General features: G+C 39.5%; 1 protein-coding gene across 1 annotated transcript; it reads left to right on the top strand.

The window, feature by feature from the left end:
- Window positions 1-11,033: 11,033 nt before the first annotated feature.
- LOC137260377 (uncharacterized) lies at window positions 11,034-19,620 on the top strand. Its single transcript, XM_067798050.1, has 4 exons — window positions 11,034-11,171; window positions 14,695-14,799; window positions 16,660-16,766; window positions 18,633-19,620. The coding sequence occupies exons 1-4, from the start codon at window positions 11,034-11,036 to the stop codon at window positions 19,618-19,620; spliced, it is 1,338 nt and encodes a 445-aa protein (XP_067654151.1).
- Window positions 19,621-19,830: the final 210 nt, after the last annotated feature.

Below are 19,830 nucleotides of genomic sequence, written 5' to 3'. Positions count from 1 at the left end.
ATGTATATTTTCCCAGTTGCATGCAGGTGAAGTTACTTTCCACATAGTTTCACAAATTAACCACCACCTTTCCATATGGTATATCGTACTTGGCTTTCTTAAAGTTTCTCATCTTCTCGAAGCATTTTGACTGTTGTGCTGGCATAAAAAGAGATGTACTTTTAGGCACGAAGTACATTTTCAGTTCACATGCTGTAACCCACGTTACGTTAAGAAATATATTTCTGAAACTGTAAACTTTAAACCATATAGAATAAGTTTACCTTGGCTTCATTGTTCATGCGTTTAGTGGGTAGGTGTACTAGGTGTCATGTCATCCGTGACCCGTGGTCCGTCATGCCTTTCTCATCTTTCAGAAGCATCTTGACTGTTGTGCTGGCATATTTAGAGATGCCCTTTGAGGCACGAAGTACATTTTCAATTCACATTCTCTACCCACATTACGTTAAGAAATATATTCAAAAGTTCTGAAACTGTAAACTTTAAACCATATAGAATAACTTTATCTTGGCTTCATTGTTCATGCATTTAGTGGGTAGGTGTACTAGATGTAATGTCTTCCGTGACCCGATGCCTTGCAGATGTAGTAACATTCCTGTCTCTGTTGTACCAATCTACCAATCTACTGTGATAAGTAGATTTTGACAGTCAAGATCTAGCAATACTGACCTGCATTAGTGCCAGCTATGTACAGATTGGTGGTATTCCGATATATAAAGCAGAGTCTATATTTTTACAGAAGTCCTATAATAGAAAGTATATTTGATGTTTATTTATCTGTTTTAAACTTTAGCTATATAAAATACTTTATCTATGTTTTCGTTGTTCATCTTGTATAGCAATGGGTTTTCGAGGCTAGAATAGAAAGTATATTTGATGGGGTTTTTTGTCTGTTATAGACGTTAAGCCATATAAAACACTTTATCTGTGCTTTCGTTGTTCATCTCGGATTTTCGAGGTTGATCATTAGCCCAGCCTATTGCATTATGTTATTTCAGTCACTGTTGAAAATAAATTTCACTCACGCTGCAGTTCATACATATTTACTATCGACAAATACTAAGGGAACGAAAACATTGAATGCAACAAATATTTAATGGCTGCGTTACCGTAGCGTTGCATCCGAACGCAACATCCAATGAGAATGACATTCCTCAGGATGCATTACCAACACGTGGTGCACGTGCACACAGTTGACCTTTGTAAACGTACTGGAGAACTCACAATCACTAACGCAATAGAGTTGATCACATGCTGAAAAATGCCTCAGAGGCAGTATCTCAACGACCAAACACAATGGAGAATTGTGGGGATGATAGAGGTGGAGACATCATATTGTGTCAAGTTGCCCGACTCTCTGGTAGATCAAAACGTTCAGGCCTGCGGGGCAAGTGTAACACACGTTCTATTTCGGATTACACTTTATTGGTAAAGTACAAATTCTAGTACTTATTTGAGTTGAGTCCCATCCGGGATTCGAACCCACACCCACCGAGTCAGGCACTTAATCGCCAGCACACAAAGTCAGCCACCTAACCCGCTCAGCCATGTTGCAATGAGACCTGGGCGTGGCAAACCAAATTCAACGACATCAAGACAGGATCGTCTCATTACATTAATGGCCCTATGCAATAGGTCCCAATCAGCAGCTGCCATCAATAGGGAATTCGTATACTCACTGGGCGATGAATTTTACACTCGACCCTTAAAAACCGGCTCTGCCAAGCCCGTCTGAAAGTAAGGGGGCCATTCAAGGATCTTACCCTTACAGCTCACCATAGACGCCAAAGATTGCCACGACTTGGCATCATCAGGGACGGCTTTGCGTCATTGGCGTTACACCATATTTTCGAGGATTTGCCTCAGATTCACAGATGGTAGAAAACGATGTTGGCGCCATAGCTGTGAGCGGTGTGCCAGAGCGGCAATTATTGCCCTTAATCTATATGGGGATGGTAATTTCATGGTTTCGGGCAGGGGTTACTCATGAGTAATTCCAGTTTCCGTTCTGTAATCCATTGCAAGAGGATGAGTACCATGTACTACTTATAGTATGCCCATGTCCTGGCTCTGCTTGCTGCACTTCTTCAGGAGGAATGGCGGGCAATCCCACGGGCAGCTATCTGGAAATTAATCAACAGTATGCCATCACGATGTCGTCAATGTGTTGTCCAACATGTAGGACACACCAGATATTGAACTTCACGCCCACATTTGATTTATTGGACATTGAGAGCAACTTCACAGTCACTGTCATCATATGCGACAAAATGTTCGTCATCAGATGAAGGGGCAATGAATAGCCCAGAAGCGTTGTGAAAACAATAAAGAAGAAGTTGACACCCATAACATATTGTCGTATATCACAATACCAACTTCTAAATGCCTCTCAAGAACCTCATCGGACACTGTCATCAGTTCCCGTCTTTTTTGTCGGTAGTATATTTATGGTATCGTGTCCTCTTCTCAAATAACTGTGAAGAACTTGCTTGATAACGGCGTTAGAACCTACACAAAAATATGAAATATGAAATATGTAATAAAAATGGTGTTCCTTGTTTTCTTTCTCACTGCACCAACTTAGATGCACCTACAAAGCAATTCATACCCATGAAAGATGGTCCATCCACAAGTACTCAGTATCTTCAAACCTTTGCTAAATATGCACTTATTGCATATAAAGAAACACATTTATGTTAGAGTAACAAGAAATGCAAAATCATTCCCCACGTTCTGTATTTGTCATTACTCACTCAGAAGTATTTCATTTTGTAGCCAAAGGATAGACTAAACAATAAAGAGCTTTACTTCAAACTTCCGAGAATCTAATATTGCTATTGAAGTGAGATAAGAGAAAGAGTCACGTCGGCATTAGCGATATCGTGGCAAAACCACTTAATACATTCACAATAGATATAGTTCTTTCACAAAATCTGCCAACAGTTTAATGCAAGAAAATATTTAATACAATGCAGATGAATACAACATACAAAACGGACCTGCAGACCATGAGGAATTGCAGTACATTAGTCACCTTTATGGATGCAAACTGGATTTACATCATCTCTTAGTCACTGGCGTTTGTAAAAGAGTATATCCAAAATATACTATATATGTTAAAGTGTTCGACTAGGGCTCGGTTTGATTCAACACATGAGTACAATGAGTGGAGCCCGTTTCTGTGGTGATATTGCTAAAATATTGCTAAAATGGCATAGAGCTAAACTCATTCACTGACAACATTAAAGGTCACATGCAACGTAAAACACAACTTTGCAGATTCTGGTACCTTTAGGTATGCACTTACCGAAACAAATCATAAAAAGTGCCAATTCAACCTATAAAATTGAAAAAAAACGCAATGCAAAAAAAGGCCGCGAAATCGGAGTTCAAACGTTTCACTAAATTGCCACCAGCGCTGGGTGGAAAACTGGTTTCAACAGCTGTGTTGCGCTGCGTCCATAGCAGTAGTCTAATCTTGATTGTATACACAAACAAGTAAATAATCTACTCGTTACGTAAAAAAACTTGTTGATTGTGGTAAGCCGTCTGTCACAGAGAAAGCTCAGTGTCTGGTTTATTCACACCCATATGTCTGCTAAAGACAGCATGCAATACACAGCTTCAATCATTGACCACGTGCAATTTGAACTTAACACCTATCAGACTATACGACGTAAAGAAAATAAGTTGATTTATGACTCGTGCACCCAAGTCCCGTGTCTGCCACATTATGTTATTTGGCACGTGCGATACACATGAGATGTTTTTATGTCTGTGGTTTGCAAACAAACTGCATTCATTTATTTTTCGGATGACTGGATCTAACGGGAACTGGTGTAAACTCTTGTCAGTTTCAAGTCCTGCTTTGTACTTGGACGAATGACAGATTCCAGCTACGCAGTAGTTTACCATCTCTACTGACATGATTTTTGATTGGATCGAGCGCAAATTCAGAGAACATGTATTTTACAAACCCAACATCTGTATATACATTCTTCATGGATAACGATGTCTTTTAGTGTATATGATTTTGTTTGACAACAGTATATGAATCCATACTGAAACGACGCATCAAGTACACAAAAAGAAGTTGATATCCATAAAGAATGTTACATTCTGGTGACTGGCTATACTTCTAAAATACCCATCAAACAGCTCATATTTCTGTACACACAATGAACCCTCAGCATATTAGCAAATAAACCAGCCAATCGGAACCCGTCGTTACACTTGAGTGCGTATCCACCCGCTATGACTGGGTTCGGTCTCCCGAGGGCTTCGTTTCGTGGGAAGTAAGCCCAAGTACAAAATATTGCACTTTTGAATCGCGATTGTACGCTTATAATTTGGTTTATTTGTTTGTTTCTTTAAAGCAGCAATGTATATCATATGTCATGAATAAGTGATAAATGTATTTTAATTATGTTTGATGTTTTGGTTGCATGTGACCTTTAAGCATTGGTTGCTAGGTGTGAAATGTTCTTGTTAGGTTTCAGAGTACACTACCCCACATAAGACTCTTACAGCCCATGAGCGTCTTAGTTCCCTACCAGCCCTAATTCATACATGTTAGTGTGTTTACTGCACTGGCTATTAATTATTGTATATACCAGCATTTTCATATTTCAGTTAACCTCCAGTTTTATTATTTCAACCTGAAATAGTCGATAAGTCGCAATCTCACAAATTATGAAGTCCCTGTTAAACAACAAACACTGTTCCAAGTAGATAATCCCTAGAAGCGTCATGATCATTACAGCTGCTGGGAATGTGTACAATACAGAATATCATACATGGTGATGGATCTCTATCTTAAACGGCCTAATGGTCAATGCTCCCCCTCGTCTCGCTGAAAATCCAGATTAGATTCACCTCACAGGTACAATGTGTTCTCCGGCCTGATATTGCCAAATTGGCGTAAAACTAAACTTACTCATTCAATTAATGAACAATAAAATCGTATTTTCGAGAATATTCCAAAATTTATCGCGTCGATGTCTGAGAAGCGTACATTCGAGATTTTAAATCTCACTGCCACTTTGAAATAAACGAAACCAAAACAATATCAAATTTGTGCATGTATATTATGAGTTACAGCGTTACTTGACAGGTACCATCCGTGACACCTCACACTACCTGACACCTTTCTATTACCCTTTACGTTCCAGTTTCTTATGGCCATTTAATGGAGTCAACACGTTTTGCCAGGCCATTCAGTGATAAACAGCATAAGATACGATGACGTGTCAAGCAAGTCAGGGCACCTGACAACCTGATCCCGTTAGTCGCCTCTTACGACAATCACATATTGCTGAAGACCAATTCTAATCCAGATGTGCACTGGTCTGGCCATGGTTTTCGTTGCAGGGGAAAATACCCAACTATGTCCAAGGCCTTCTTATTTCAAGGCATCCGTGACAAGCCACCTGCTCGTTGTGAGTGCTTTGTTGATTCTAAAAGCTTGTCAATCTCTCGGTGTAGACCCGGGTGTATATCTGGCACACCAACCAAGTGACGACCAATTCTAACCAGGAAATTCTTCGCGACACGGTCAATATATAATTTGAGCTTCAGCCAGTTGTATCAAGGTTCATGAACATTAATTGCGTGAGTGAAATACTCACTCGTACCGTTCCAAGAATGGTGATCTACCTGCAGTCGCTGGCGATCTATGGCCCGTGTTTTATATTGTATTATCTGTTTTGAATAAAATGTTTTAGTCCTCCATGCCAGTTTTATATTCATGTTTGTGATAATCTAGAATTTGTACTGTCTATCGTCGACCAGTTTTACTCTTCGAAACGTTTTCATTGTTTGTTTTTAAATTGTTTTCGTCACGATATGGCTCAGATATTGCCGATGTGACGATAAATATCAACTCACTCACTCACACACTCATTCGTACTGTTCACTCACTCCAATCGTAGTATCTAGTTAAAATGGTTGCAGGCTTTGAGAGTGAAAACTAATGATCACCGTTATATGTCCGTCTGATTTGATTGATCAAAATTTATTGACACTGATCGAATTTTTATTTGCATATAACAGTCAACATCAGTTCGAATGCATGTGCAACCTCCATTTTACAAGACAAACATCACTCGTAGCGACTGACACTGGTTAGAGCTAATTAGGGGATCATAGGTGATTTCATTGTCCGGACTTGAGAACAAGTACGTTGGCAGCAAGTTATAGTGTCCATATCCGAAAACTACAAATCTAGATTTTTCGGTGAAAATATAGCAGTCAATATTCAGGTTCAAGTGTTATTTAAGATAAGTTACCAGACTTCGATTCAACATAGACATTTACAGGTTAATTTGTAACATTTTGGGGTGGTATTTGAGAATACATCAAGGTTGCATTTGTCGTTTTCTAACATACCGCAATAAATCTCAACATAGCCGGATGTCTCACTCCTACTCGTGATTCAATACTAGTTTTCGACAGTGACCCCACTATGAATCACGCAGTGGATGTGCTCATGCATGTACCTGTACACATGGAAGCTGCTTCTCTCCACTCCTGTTGAAGTACCTGACCTCAATTGATGTTTGATATTTGTTTCAGATCTCCTGTAGGTGGTTTTCGCAGTTGTTCGACCCTTTGCATATTACGTGTGGCTCGCCATAACCTAGGTTATCATGCACGTTACAAGAAAGGGCGGTGCAGATTAATACTCCTGTGTTTGCTTTATCCCGTCTAACATTTCCCCAGCTTGAAGTTTCAAGATATTATTATTTCTGGTGTAAAAACTAGACATTAGTGACCTGACCGCTCCACATGGTTTGACAGACAAATCACATGCAGATTCTGGAATACATGCAACCGAACAAAGACAACTTATCTTTGTGAAGTGTAATGAATTTATATCATAATAAATATACCAAACGCAGAAGAATTTTAACGCTAATGAATTTATCTATGTCAATGTTGATCAACTAGAAACGATTCGTCCGAACGTAACCGGGTATGTTAAAAACCGGGTCTGAAATGCTGGCATTCCCCCGCCATAAGCTGCGTTTTGGCGTTCCGCGTTGAAGTATTCAGGAACAGAATTCATAACAGTATCATGCATTTTTAATTATTTTCTTTGCTTTTTTGATCAGTGTCGTTTGGTATCTCATTGTGTAAAATAGAATTTCTCTTTCTAAGAGAGAACAGCTTATTATGCATTTAGGTAGGTGTTTTTAGGTTTTGTTTGTTTTAAGTCCACTTTATCCCGTAGCTAGTATTGTCGAGTAAACTACACTTTCACTGGTCATGTCAAGCTGTATTGACAGGAAATAGGTCTACTGCATTTGGCCAAGTAGTTACTGCCAGATACATATTAGATGATCCCGAGCACTATACGCATTTGTGACAAGAGAGGCGGTACAACGAATTGGGCGAGTACACTTGGCTGCTACAAGTAGCTTGACGATTATGCACATGCAATACCTGCTAACCGTGACATGAAATCAACACCGCTACTGATTAACACCTGTCCCGCTTCTGTGTAACACCTGTCTCGCTACCATTTTACAACTGTCTCTATACTGTTAAAGAGATTTCAGTTGTAGTAAAAAATGTCCAAGTTAGGAAAACATGGGCAAATAGTTCATTCTCAGGCAAGGGAGATAGTATACAATCTTATCATGCATATGGACAAAAATTGAGCAACCAAAGTAGCCTTGCTACTGGATTCTCAACGGCAACTTTAAAGCGCATTAAGGCAGAAGGTGGTAGGAGTGCGAGTGGACCTTCATTTATCAGTCCCACCAAGTTGTGCAAACTCACAACTAGCAGTTACAAACTTGATGATTTCGACCAGTGTGCAGTCCGTCAATTTGTACAAAGTTTATATGGCATAAAAAAACAACTACCCACTCTGGAGACGATGTATGATATGGCAAAGTGCCAGTTGAACTACAAGGGTTCTAAGGAAAGTTTTCGAAAAAAATCTCAAAGACATGGGGTTTAGGCGGCGAAAAATGCAGTCAAACCGTAAACCTTTTATGGAACGTGAAGACATTGGTTCCAAACGTTTGCAATACTTGCGTGCAATAAAGAAATACAGAGAAGAAAATCGAACACTCATCTTTATCGATGAAACATGTTTGCATGTAGACCACGTTGTCCTAAACTGTTGAGGGTGAAGTCGTAATAAATGGGGCTTAATCTCTGACTGGCACCGGACCTCGGCTTATTGTGGTTCATGCAGGGGGTGCAAACGGTTTTGTTCCAAATGCTTTGCTTGTTTTTGATTCCCAACTCAAATCAGCAGACTATCATGACGAGATGAACTTTGATAATTTTTTCCAAATGGCTCCAGGAAAAGTTGATTCCAAACCTTCCACTGCACTCTGTCATCGTTATGGATAATGCACCATATCATAGCAAGCAAGTGGACAAATGTCCGCCAACCGCCAACAGAAAAGATGACATAAAATCGTGGCTACTAAAGCACAATATCTCATTTGATGAGAAAATACTTAAAGTCGAACTATTGTTTCTTGCAAAATCCAACAAATCGAACCCTGTCTACAGAGTAGACACGATGTTGAAGCAACATGGTCATGATGTACTACGTCTCCCTCCATACCACGCAGAACTAAACCCGATTGAGTTAATTTGGGCAAATGTGAAACATTATGTCGCTTCACAAAACTTGCAGTTCACATAAAGTTCCTTAAGAATTGCCATAAATGAAAGGATGTCGGCAATCGGTGCGAAAGAATGGTCGGAATGTTGTAAACATGTTAAAACAATTGAAGATGGTTACCGGCAACGCGAAATCGCAGTAGAAAGGGAAATTGACAGACTAGTGATTGACTTAGGACTTGCAAGTGATTCAGACACCGAGACTGATTCAGGGAGTGATAATTAAAGCATAAATCAGTAAGTCCGCCTACTTCTCCAGCATTGTTGTGTCTTGTATAATAATTGACACATACTATATCAGGTTTTTACTGTTCCCATACTTTGTCATAAAAAAAGAGTAATCTTTGGTGAGTTGTCTGTATTTTATATTTTTTTAGTCACTGATAAATCTACTGAGTCTGGTACTGAGTAATCCCCAAACCGACAAATTTGTGTACAAAGGTATTTCTCACTGACTTATCAATGTCAAAAGGTATTTTCAATTTTCTGTACACAATTTTGGTGACCATAATAAAAATATGACAGAAATTTGGAAGTATTGTTTGAATACTAACCATTTCTCTGGAGCCGGTTATATACATTTCCAAGACATGTATTCCCGGTGGATCACCAGCGGAATTATGGACGAAAATCAGCCCGTACAGAGAAATAGGAACAAAATTATGGGATAAAAATATGGGATACTCAGATTTAGCCACCACCATTCAGTAACGGATAACTTTTAACATATTAAAAAGTTAAATGAAACACAATTAACTATATGTAGTTATTATCTGTTTAATATTTAGCAGACGAAAAGTCAACTTTACCCATTAAAACAACACCACATATTCCTTCGAATGATAAGACTGCAATTTCATGCATAAGATACTGATATTCCACGCTAACCTTTAGTTAAGACGAAGACAGATAGATGATTGGGGCATTGACAAGCATTTTAGATATTCAACAATTTTGTTTAAAAACCCAGGAAAATGTCATTTGCTTCGTGAATGGTGGTCTTAAGCATATTTGCTCAGTATATTGTGTTGATTCAATTCGTTGAGATTGAACCTGTTCCCAAATCGAGTGTGCTATAACAATTCATGCGTGAAACGCACGGGGAAAATGAACTTCTCGATATTAAATTTCATCAGACAACCTGTCTCCCTCTTGTTTCAATTTCATCGTTCTATGAGGCGTTCCCAAGTACGCAAATTGGAGTCATTTGTCAGGTCGTGGATCATCTTATATGTGTTTACCAGTAGTAATGCTTGCATTGCAGGTGAATGTCATGTGGCGATGACTTGGCGACTTTTACTTTGACTGACACCTTGTTTATGCATTGGTCGATAGTGGCATGTGGTGTCAATAATCCTTACTTATCTGTTTTGGATTAGTGATTGATATTTGGTGCTTAACAGCATGTGTTGAACTAATGTGGAAGAAAAAATATTGTATTCAGGAAGCTTTTAGTAAATTATGCTGAAAGAAGGAAACTGTCCATTTCTGTGCCTTTCGGCCTCGCGTTGGCTCGTCAATCCCCTGCTGTGGACCCGCATGAAGACTGAGTAAAAAATGAAACGTCACAAAATGTGATTTTTAAGAACAATGAATATTTTTCTCTGATAATACATCTGTGCATCCGAAATGAGATCCCTATCTTTCGACTCTAGAAAAGCGTTAGCAAAACCCACTCAAACCCATCTATTCGTCGTGCAACCGACGTTAGTGCCAAATCAGGTTCTGCATGTGCAGTCGATCACGTGATCTTCGCACCGAACTATTTTTCATTTGCACGTGTTTGCATTGGCCTCAAGAATTAAACAAAAACACTTTTAACCCACAGCTCTTAAAGGTACTTTAAGTGCCATGATTGTCAAATGTGCAACGTGAACTGTCCTTGGCACGTTGCAAGCGGGAGGTTATTGATGGAGCAATAGGAATGGGATGCAGCCGTCGTACCGTGCAACAACAAACTGATCGCCCAAGGTCGGGTCGTCCTCGTGTGACGTCACGCGCAGAAGACCGTCAAATCGTCCTACGTCACCTACGTGACAGATTTCTGCCGGCTACACGAAACAGGGCTGAGATGTTTAGAGGTAGACTGCCCTCACACTCCATTCAAAATCGGCTGTCAATCTCCATATTCGACGTCCATATCATGGGCCAATATTGACGCGATTTCATCAACGTCAACGTCTGTTGTGGGGCTAGAGGGACTGAAATTTAGTCGTCTTTACCAGTGAATCCAGGTTTTAGATTCGAAGACGGCAGGCACAGAGTCTGGAGACGATATCGTGAACTGTATATCCCAGTGTTGTGTACAGGAAGTCGACAGATTCGGGGGTGGAAGTTGCATGGTGTGGGGTGCTTTCTGAGGGAACAAGCATTCCCAACTTCTAGTCATGCGTGGAAACCTCACAGCTGCAGCTTACCGCGACCAGGTGCTCACCCCTGAACTCCTTCCCTTCATGGCGGCTCACAGCCTGGGTCTAGAGTTCCAGCATGATAATGCTCGGCGACATACCCTCGTAACCTTCCCAGTATGGTGATCTACCTTCAGTCGTTGCCGATCTGTAGCTTGTGTTTTGTATTGTATTGTATTGTCTGCTTAAAATAGGTTTAGTTTTCCATGTGTTACGTGTAAATATTTGCCGTGACAAAAGGTGTAAGAAATCCCCCCAGAACCGACAAAATATATAACACTGAGAAGTTTGAAATTTTTAATAATTTTGATTAACAGAAAGTAAGATACAGAGATTCACATTTGATGTTCCGTATACAATACAACTTAGTCAGTTCTACAGTAATGGGTCACATATATAATGTCAACTCACCGAAGCCTTGATGTGAGAGTGAGAAACACTTATGCAAAATGTAAAACAGCGAGCGTTCAGGCCGTGGTTATGTAGATCAAGCGTTGACAGAAAGGCAGATGTATACTCCAGTAATCTGTGTGTTTTTCCGAATCGACAACACGGCAACTAGCCTTTATATAAACAGTCAACATTACAAGAATTTTCGAGCTACTTGCATCACCGTAGAATGCCCTAGACCAGACTCCTCTTTATCTCATAACATAATCAAAGGGAGGTAACTCTATAGAACTACCTTAAAGGCCTGACGATAAAATACTAATACCACTGAACATGTATCATACGGAATGTGACCCAATAATTATTACTTAAATAATAATCCAATTTACAGAATATACACTTTTGTAACACTCTCCCTCTTGAGGAAAAGAAAGTTTCGCAGAAACTCTTTGCTACAACCATAGCAAGATAACAAACAGGATAACATGACATATCAATATGAAGAACATGAGAAATATCTTGCAGAATTACAATGATATAATGCAAAACCCTACATACAACATCATCAAGTCATAATGCATTTACAGTCTGGAAAGTGCATCAGGACAAACATTGTCTTTGCCTTCAAAACTTTGAACCCTTGCAAGGTCAAACTGATAACATACATTATCAACTTCTGAAGCACTTACCAGAAACCTGTTTAGAGACGCTCTTATCAATTTTTGATGATATTTGGACTTCCGGGAAATTTCCTTCTTCATGGCGTAATGCCATAGTAAACCTGGACGTGATCACACGGATCCGTCCAATTATCGTCCGATTTCATTAACTAGCTGTGTTTGCAAGACCATGGAACGCATGATAAATAATCGACTTGTTTGGTACTTGGAAACAAATAACCTCATAACAGATATACAGTGTGGTTTCCGTAAAAATAGAAGTACTGTCGGTCACTTAGTGCGACTTGAATCATTTGTGAAAAACGCACTAATTCATAAACAGCATGCTGTGTTTGTCTTTTTTTATCTTGAAAAAGCATATGACACAACCTGGAAATATGGCATTTTGAGAGATTTACATGATTTCTGTTTACGAGGTCGTTTGCCTGAATTCATAACAAACTTTTTAAATGGCAGACAATTTCAAGTCCGCGTGGATTCTACCCTGTCTGATCATTACAATCAGGATCAGGGTGTTCCACAAGGCAGTATTTTGTCAGTCACACTTTTTAGTATCAAGATAAATAGTTTATCAAATGTTATAAACGATTCAGTTGATGGATCGTTATTTGTGGATGATTTTAATATTTCGTGGTAAAAATATGCATACTACTGAACTACTGAACTACTGAACGGCAACTGCAGCTGTGTTTAAATAAAATAAATAAATGGTGTCTTGAAAAGGGCTTTAAATTTTCTAAATCCAAAACTAATTGTATACACTTTTGTAGAACATATAAACCGCATAAAGATCCTGAACTGTTTCTAAATGGATCTCCCATAAAAGTTGTAAAGGAGGCAAAGGTCTTGGGAATAGTTTGTGACTCGCATTTAACGTTTCTATCATATATCAATCCCTCAAAACTAAATGCATGAAGGCACTTGAATTGTTGAAAGTCGTTTCAAATTCTGAGTGGGGAGGGGATCAAGCTACCCTCCTGCAGCTTTATCGATCACTGATCCTTGTCCACCACCAAGGTCTAAGACTTTGTCTTGGCTCCTTTCGAACTTCACCTGTTGGCAGCCTGTACGTTGAGGCTGATGAGCCATCTCTTGAGCAGCGACGTATAAAACTAGCTTTACAGTATGTAACAAAATTATATTCCAGTGAGTCAAACCCTGCATATAACAGTGTTTTCAGTTCTCTGTATGAGGATTTATACAAAAAGAAATCTTCTCTTGTTCCGCCTCTTGGTTTAAGAATTATACCATTTCTTTCTTCAGCCGGATCCAGAACAATCTCTTGTAGATTACCAGATAATAGTTCTATTTTCACAGCAGAAGCTAACGCCATACTAACGGCTCTTAAATATATTGAAAGACACCCTAAACATAAACAATATATAATCTATTCCGACTCTCTTTCTTGCCTTCAGGCTATTAAAAATATTTCTTGTAAACATCCACTTTTAATTGAAATTATTGAATTGTATAATAATCTTGCTACTGGCCAGTTTGACATCGTCCACAATGGCCGATCTTGCTGCGAAGGCAGCACTCAAGAAATCTGTGACACCACTTCTTATTCCATGCTCTGATTATAAAGCTACAATAAGATCTTATATCCGTGATCTGATGCAGAAGAAGTGGGATACCCAGGTAGGTATAAATAAATTACATGCAATAAAACCTTATATCGGTTATACTTACTTGGGTTCTCAGTCCAGATTTCAGGAGGTCGTTATGCGACGATGTCGTATTGGCCACACAAGGTATACTCATGAATACCTATTGAAAGGTGAGGATCCTCCGTTCTGCATCCCCTTATGATGAAAGAATTACAGTCAAGCATAGTTTGCTTGACTGTGTTGAGTATTCTATCACAAGGGATAACTATTTTAAATCACGAACTATGAAGGATCTTTTTAGTAAGGCAAATTCTCATGTAATTATTGCATTTTTATAAGAATTAGACTTGTTAAATGATTTGTAAATAGATATATATTTTATGGTTGGAAATTTGAATTAGTAACTAAGATTGTTAGTGGCTGTATCCTCGAGGGGGGTTAAAGTACTGTAAAATTATTGTCCCCCTGAGAGGATACGTAAGTCCTAAAACATTTGAAGTAAATTTGAACTTACCAGGATTTTTAGACACAGTATTCCTCTATTTTAATCGTGGCTACATTTCTTACAATCGCCAACAGTTGAAGGGATGGTGTAAATCTAACTAGGGTCCATGTAGGTAGCAAAGGGCCTGTAAGTCCCCATGGTCCCTGGTGTGGTGATCTACCTTCGGCGATCTATAGCCTGTTTTTATATTGCATCGTCTAAATAGTGACATTAGTTTTAACGTTCCACGCTAGTTTTATTTCAAATTGTGGTAATCTAGTTGTTTTACTGTCCTTCGTTGACAGGTTTTTATAATTTTATAATATACATATAGTCCTGTTCATTGTTAACTGTTCCCGTGACGATATGGCTGCAATATTGCCGAGGTGACGTTAAATATTAACTCACTCACTCACTCACTCACTCACTCATTGATAATACAATTTCCATTCATCCTCCGACCTATATTTCCTCACCAGAACACCATCTTTGTAGCAATAATGAACTGGCACCTTGCTAACCTCCTCAAAAGAAACGGCCTTAAGAGCCACCTGCTGCACTTCAACATCCTCACCCTGCGCATGGTAAATATTCTTCTAAATTTGTTACTAGCATCTTGTCCTTCTGGGTCATCGCGTTCAAGTCTCCCGTGGTGGCTGAGTGTGTTAGGCTATGAACGTAGGGGTTTAAAGAGAGAGAAGGGTTCAACAAAACGAAATTACTAGAATCTGGACTCTAGTATATATAGATATTATATATAAGAGTGAGTGTTTTAAGTGAGTCTAAACTTCTTATGGGAAGTAGATGAGAGAGAGAGAGAGAGAGAGAGAGAGAGAGAGAGAGAGAGAGAGAGAGAGAGGTGCTTATATATATGTTTACATTGAAGATTGATTTGTCTGATAACTTTAGGAACCAACTGCTAACCTTATACAGATGAATTGCTCGAAGTTCATGCATCGAATTGCTGGTAAGCAAGTGCTTCATGTGGACAACTGCGAGTTGGTGTAATGTTCTGTTAAGAATTGTCCAGACGTCTCTTGTTTGTATAGTTTCAAAGGCGAAATATGACCTACTGAATTCCTTTGCATTACTTTTTGTTTTAAATTGGAGAGGCACAGATTGTCGTGTGTGGCACAGAATTAGTGTGATGGTCGCTGTAACAGACTGACGATATTGATGTTCGACAATATCACATTGATTATTGAATAAACTACAAAATACAAATGCCAGGTTTAGTTGTTCACAAGACCAAGTGCACCAGGACGTAAGTATGTTATTTAAGCACTGTCAATGACGTTTAGTAATAGACCATGGTCCTCGTGTTGATAAATTATTATGTGAACGTATAACAAAGACTTTTATGCACATCCTAATAGGGTGCATGCCATTGACGGTCACCATGGTTTTCATTTTCAGTTATTTGCGAAACTGAAGTAGTGTAAAACTTCTGTTTACCTAAGAAGGTACGTTCGACATATTTGGAGGTATTTCTGTGTGCACTATACTCTTAAATGCAGTATATTTGTGTTTTAAATTTGGGGCTAAACTCACTCACCAGTGGTCCCTAGTATGATGATCTACCTCCAGTTGCTTGTTTTCAGACATGTTCATAAGGTACAAACGTATTTTAATTTAATGCATAGTATGGCAATCTACCTTCATTTGTTTGCAATCAGCACCATCTATTTTCATTTTGTATTGTTTCTAGTAATACATTTGATTACCACATACTAGTTTTAAACCAACGTGATATTCTTGTACTTTTATTGTCCTTAGACATGTTCATAAGGCATAAATATATATTAATTGAATACATAGATTATTCTCGTCACAGTATGACAGAAATACTGTCTATGTAACTCACTCATTCACTATCACCAGTGACGGAATGGACAGTGCAAATGCAGGCAGGTAGAAAGATTACTGTAAGTCTCCATGGTCCCTAGTCTGGGTTATCTTTTAAATTATACTGTCCTGTATTGTAATAAATATATTTTAAAGCTTACAGGCTAGTTTTAAATTTCTATGTGTGACAACTTTGTTGTTTTATAGTCCTTTGTTGACTGGTTTTACGAAATAACAATTTTATTTTTAAGCCAGGTGTTATTATAGTGACGCTGCAATATAGCCGATGTGAGACTATATCTAAACTCACTCACTCAACTAATTTCTGAAATATCTACTGAAAAGGAAAATGCAACATCTGAACCGACCCAGCACCTAGGATATGTGCATACCTATTTTATGCTTATCATATACCCTTGAACAGACAGGGGTTCCTCTGAGAATATTCCTATTCATCTGACAATAGTGAGATACGATCTATGTGGAAATGTGGTCAACGCAACATTAACACTCATTCTGGATAGAGAGGAACATGGACTTTAATACTATAATCGTTTATAATGTTTTTTTCGTGTAAAAGCGAGACTTTCGTTTTTCAGAGAGCTATGCTTGTGAAGACTAAGCGGTTCATGATTCTATCTTTCCTTGTCATCGCATTCATCTTCCTCGGGTCGATGCTACTTCCAGATGTTAATAAATACCCCAGGTAATTTATGATATATTACGTTTGATATCAGTATATCTGTCAACATCGCTTCTGACATAATTGGGCCATCATTGTTGGACATGTTTGTGATTATACCAGGCACATAAAGAAACTGTGCATACAAGAATTTAAAATAAAAATTTATAGAGCCTGTGTAGACACATAAGGATTGAAACTGAGAGATTAGTAACTTGTATCCAACGTGGCACGTTACATTAAGTCCTTGAGACGTGAATTCCGGGCAGGAGAAACATTACTGACATTACTGTCACTTTGGAAGGCTCAACCCCTGCCCTTGCAATCCTTCAAAAAAATAAACCGCTATTGAAACGCATAACATGCCAAGGCTAACGTCCACATAGCGCCATGAGGCCATTGTGATTGTCAGTGGCGGAATGTCTCAACGACAAGTGGCTGCACATTTCCACTGCCACCAGAACACCATTTCTGCACTGGTGAGACGCTACCAGAACACAAACGGCGTCATCGATCGGACACGTTCTGGACGTCCACGTGTAACAACGCCAAGACCGACCAGATGGATAAGGGTGACCCATCTTCGCTACAGCCTTCACACTGCAGTGATGCCACGACTATCGCAGAACTTTGCCGTATTCACCCCAAGACAGTTCAACAACGTTTACGTCATCACGGGATCAGACCACCACTTCCCATCATACGATCTATCTGACACAACGTCATCGACAAGCTCGCCGAAAGTGGTATCATATCTGCAGACCCTTGTTTTGGTGGGGAAATTTTGTTTTTACAGATGAGTCCAGTGTTAAAATTTCCCGTAGTGATAGGCGTCAACTTGCCTATAGACGCGTGTGAGAAGATTTAGCACAGGCTTGTTTCTTGGAGAGAAATCGCTTTGGTGGTGGGCCCATGATGGTGATTGGTGATAGTTCATTGCAACTTAACTGGTGTCAGCTACAGGGATCAGACATGTGGCAATTCCTTTTCTGCAACGTCATGGCCCTGGGTTAACCTTCCAACATCACAATGCCCACCCTCATACTGCAAGGGTTGCTCTGGATTTTGTGCTACACCACCACGTTGACTTACTGCCATGGCCTGCAAATTCACCAGATCGCTCCCCGATAGAGCATGTTTGGGACGAGAGGGATTGACGTGTTCCTCATCTGCCAGAAAACGTCCTTTACTTTGCTACAGAACGTTTGAGAATCTGGCGCGACATCACACAAGCCTCCCTTGCACGATTGATCTGCTGTATACGTCGTCGATGCACTGCTGTGCTCAGTGCCGATGGTGGGGATACCCGTTATTGAACTTCTGGCATGGTCGTTTAACCCGTCCCGCTTGTGGACTCGTGACGTCATTGTGATTCACTTTTCAATTGAAATTCTCCCGACTTGTTATGGTCTCATGATCCCACCTTTAAAGTTTTTATATACCTTTGACATTGTTATAGTACTTATCAATCATCATAATATTTTGACAATGCACAGTGTCTTCATGAGGCTAGTATGTTACGTCCATGGACGTAGGTGACCATTTTGTCTCAGTTGTGGTTAAAGTAGGTTTCCATTGACCTGGATATAAAAAACAAAAAACAACAAAAAACAACAAAAAAACCAAAAAAACCCAAACAATTCTCTCTCCATTGTCCAGTTTATCAAAATCGATGTTCATGATACATCAGACATCTGCCTATTCAACAGCTGTCAGTCCTAAAGAACATATCTACTGTGCATAAGTTTTACATCACTCACTCGCTCGCTCACTCACACACTGCCCATATATTAGATGTTAAAATTCAAACACTCGCTCATTCAATCGCAGGCTCCACCAAGGACGATAAAACGTGTACCATTAATTTGAAGATGCTTTCAAACATTTCAGAGATGAAGAGACCAAGAAAACCACAACGTTCGGATACTACGGACACCAACACAATAATTCTAGGCTGCGTTATATCATCTACATTTGTGACAGACAAGCATCGTGTGGCGGATGGGCAGACAGACAACGAGGCATGGTAGCTGCATATCTTCTGGCAAATGTAACAGGACGACAGTTTGGCATCCAAATGACACACCCCTCTGATATAAAGCTTTTCTACGTTCCGAATATTATCAGTTGGTATATCCCAGAAAGTACAGTTCAGGGTTTAAGTAAGGAGAGTCTAATGTGGCTGAACAATAGAAAGGGAACTGAAGACGTTAATGGTGACTTCAACTTAAAGCACCCAAGCGATGTCATATTCTTAAGAACAAATATGGATATTATCCAAATGATTCAAATGAGTCCACAATATGGTCATCTTGTTCCAGAACCGTTCAGAAATCCCAACCGTGGCAAAGTGTTTCACACAATTTGGCATCTTCTCATGAAGCCATCTCTTCATTTCGAGGAACATATCGATATGTTTATGAGTAAATTGCCAAGACCGGATGAATTAGTGTGTGCTCATGTGCGAATGAGGAGAAATCCAACTATTCCAAACGATGGACAGCAGATCAATTCTCTACCGTCAGTCAAACATTTATGGGCCTTTCTATCTGAATTCCACAACGCAAGTCGTGTTTTCATTGCTACTGACTCCATGGACGTACGATTAAGTGCCAGGAAGTATTTTGGCGCCAGGGAAATTGACACTGATGGGCTGGTGCTTCATGTTGGCAGACAAGGAAATATGCTTAATGCCGTTTTTGGCTTTGAGATGGCGCTGCTAGACCAGGTTGTCCTCAGTCGCTGTCCGGTTCTCGTTGTTTCAAAAAGTGGGTTCAGCGTCAGGGCTGCCATGATGTCACACCTGGATCAAGAACTATATGAATTGGATAATGGTACGGTCACTCCTGATCTTCGACTAAAATCCAAGGTGTTTTGAGTGCATTTCTTCCACAGTTACCTGCAGGTGAAGTTACATTCCAACTAGTTTCACTAATTAACCGCCATCCCAGTGTTGTTTGTGGAAAGCTATTTCTATGTGTTATATCGTACTTGGATTTCTAAAAGTGTCTCATCTTCCTCAAGCATTTTGACTGTTGTCCTGGCATAAATAGAGATGTCCTTTGAGGCACAAAGTACATTTTCAATT

This window comes from Haliotis asinina, chromosome 13 (assembly GCF_037392515.1).
Source record: "Haliotis asinina isolate JCU_RB_2024 chromosome 13, JCU_Hal_asi_v2, whole genome shotgun sequence".
Taxonomy (NCBI): Eukaryota; Metazoa; Mollusca; class Gastropoda; order Lepetellida; family Haliotidae; genus Haliotis; species Haliotis asinina.
Note: the sequence above shows the minus strand (reverse complement) of the source record. Positions and strands in the feature narration are given on the sequence as shown.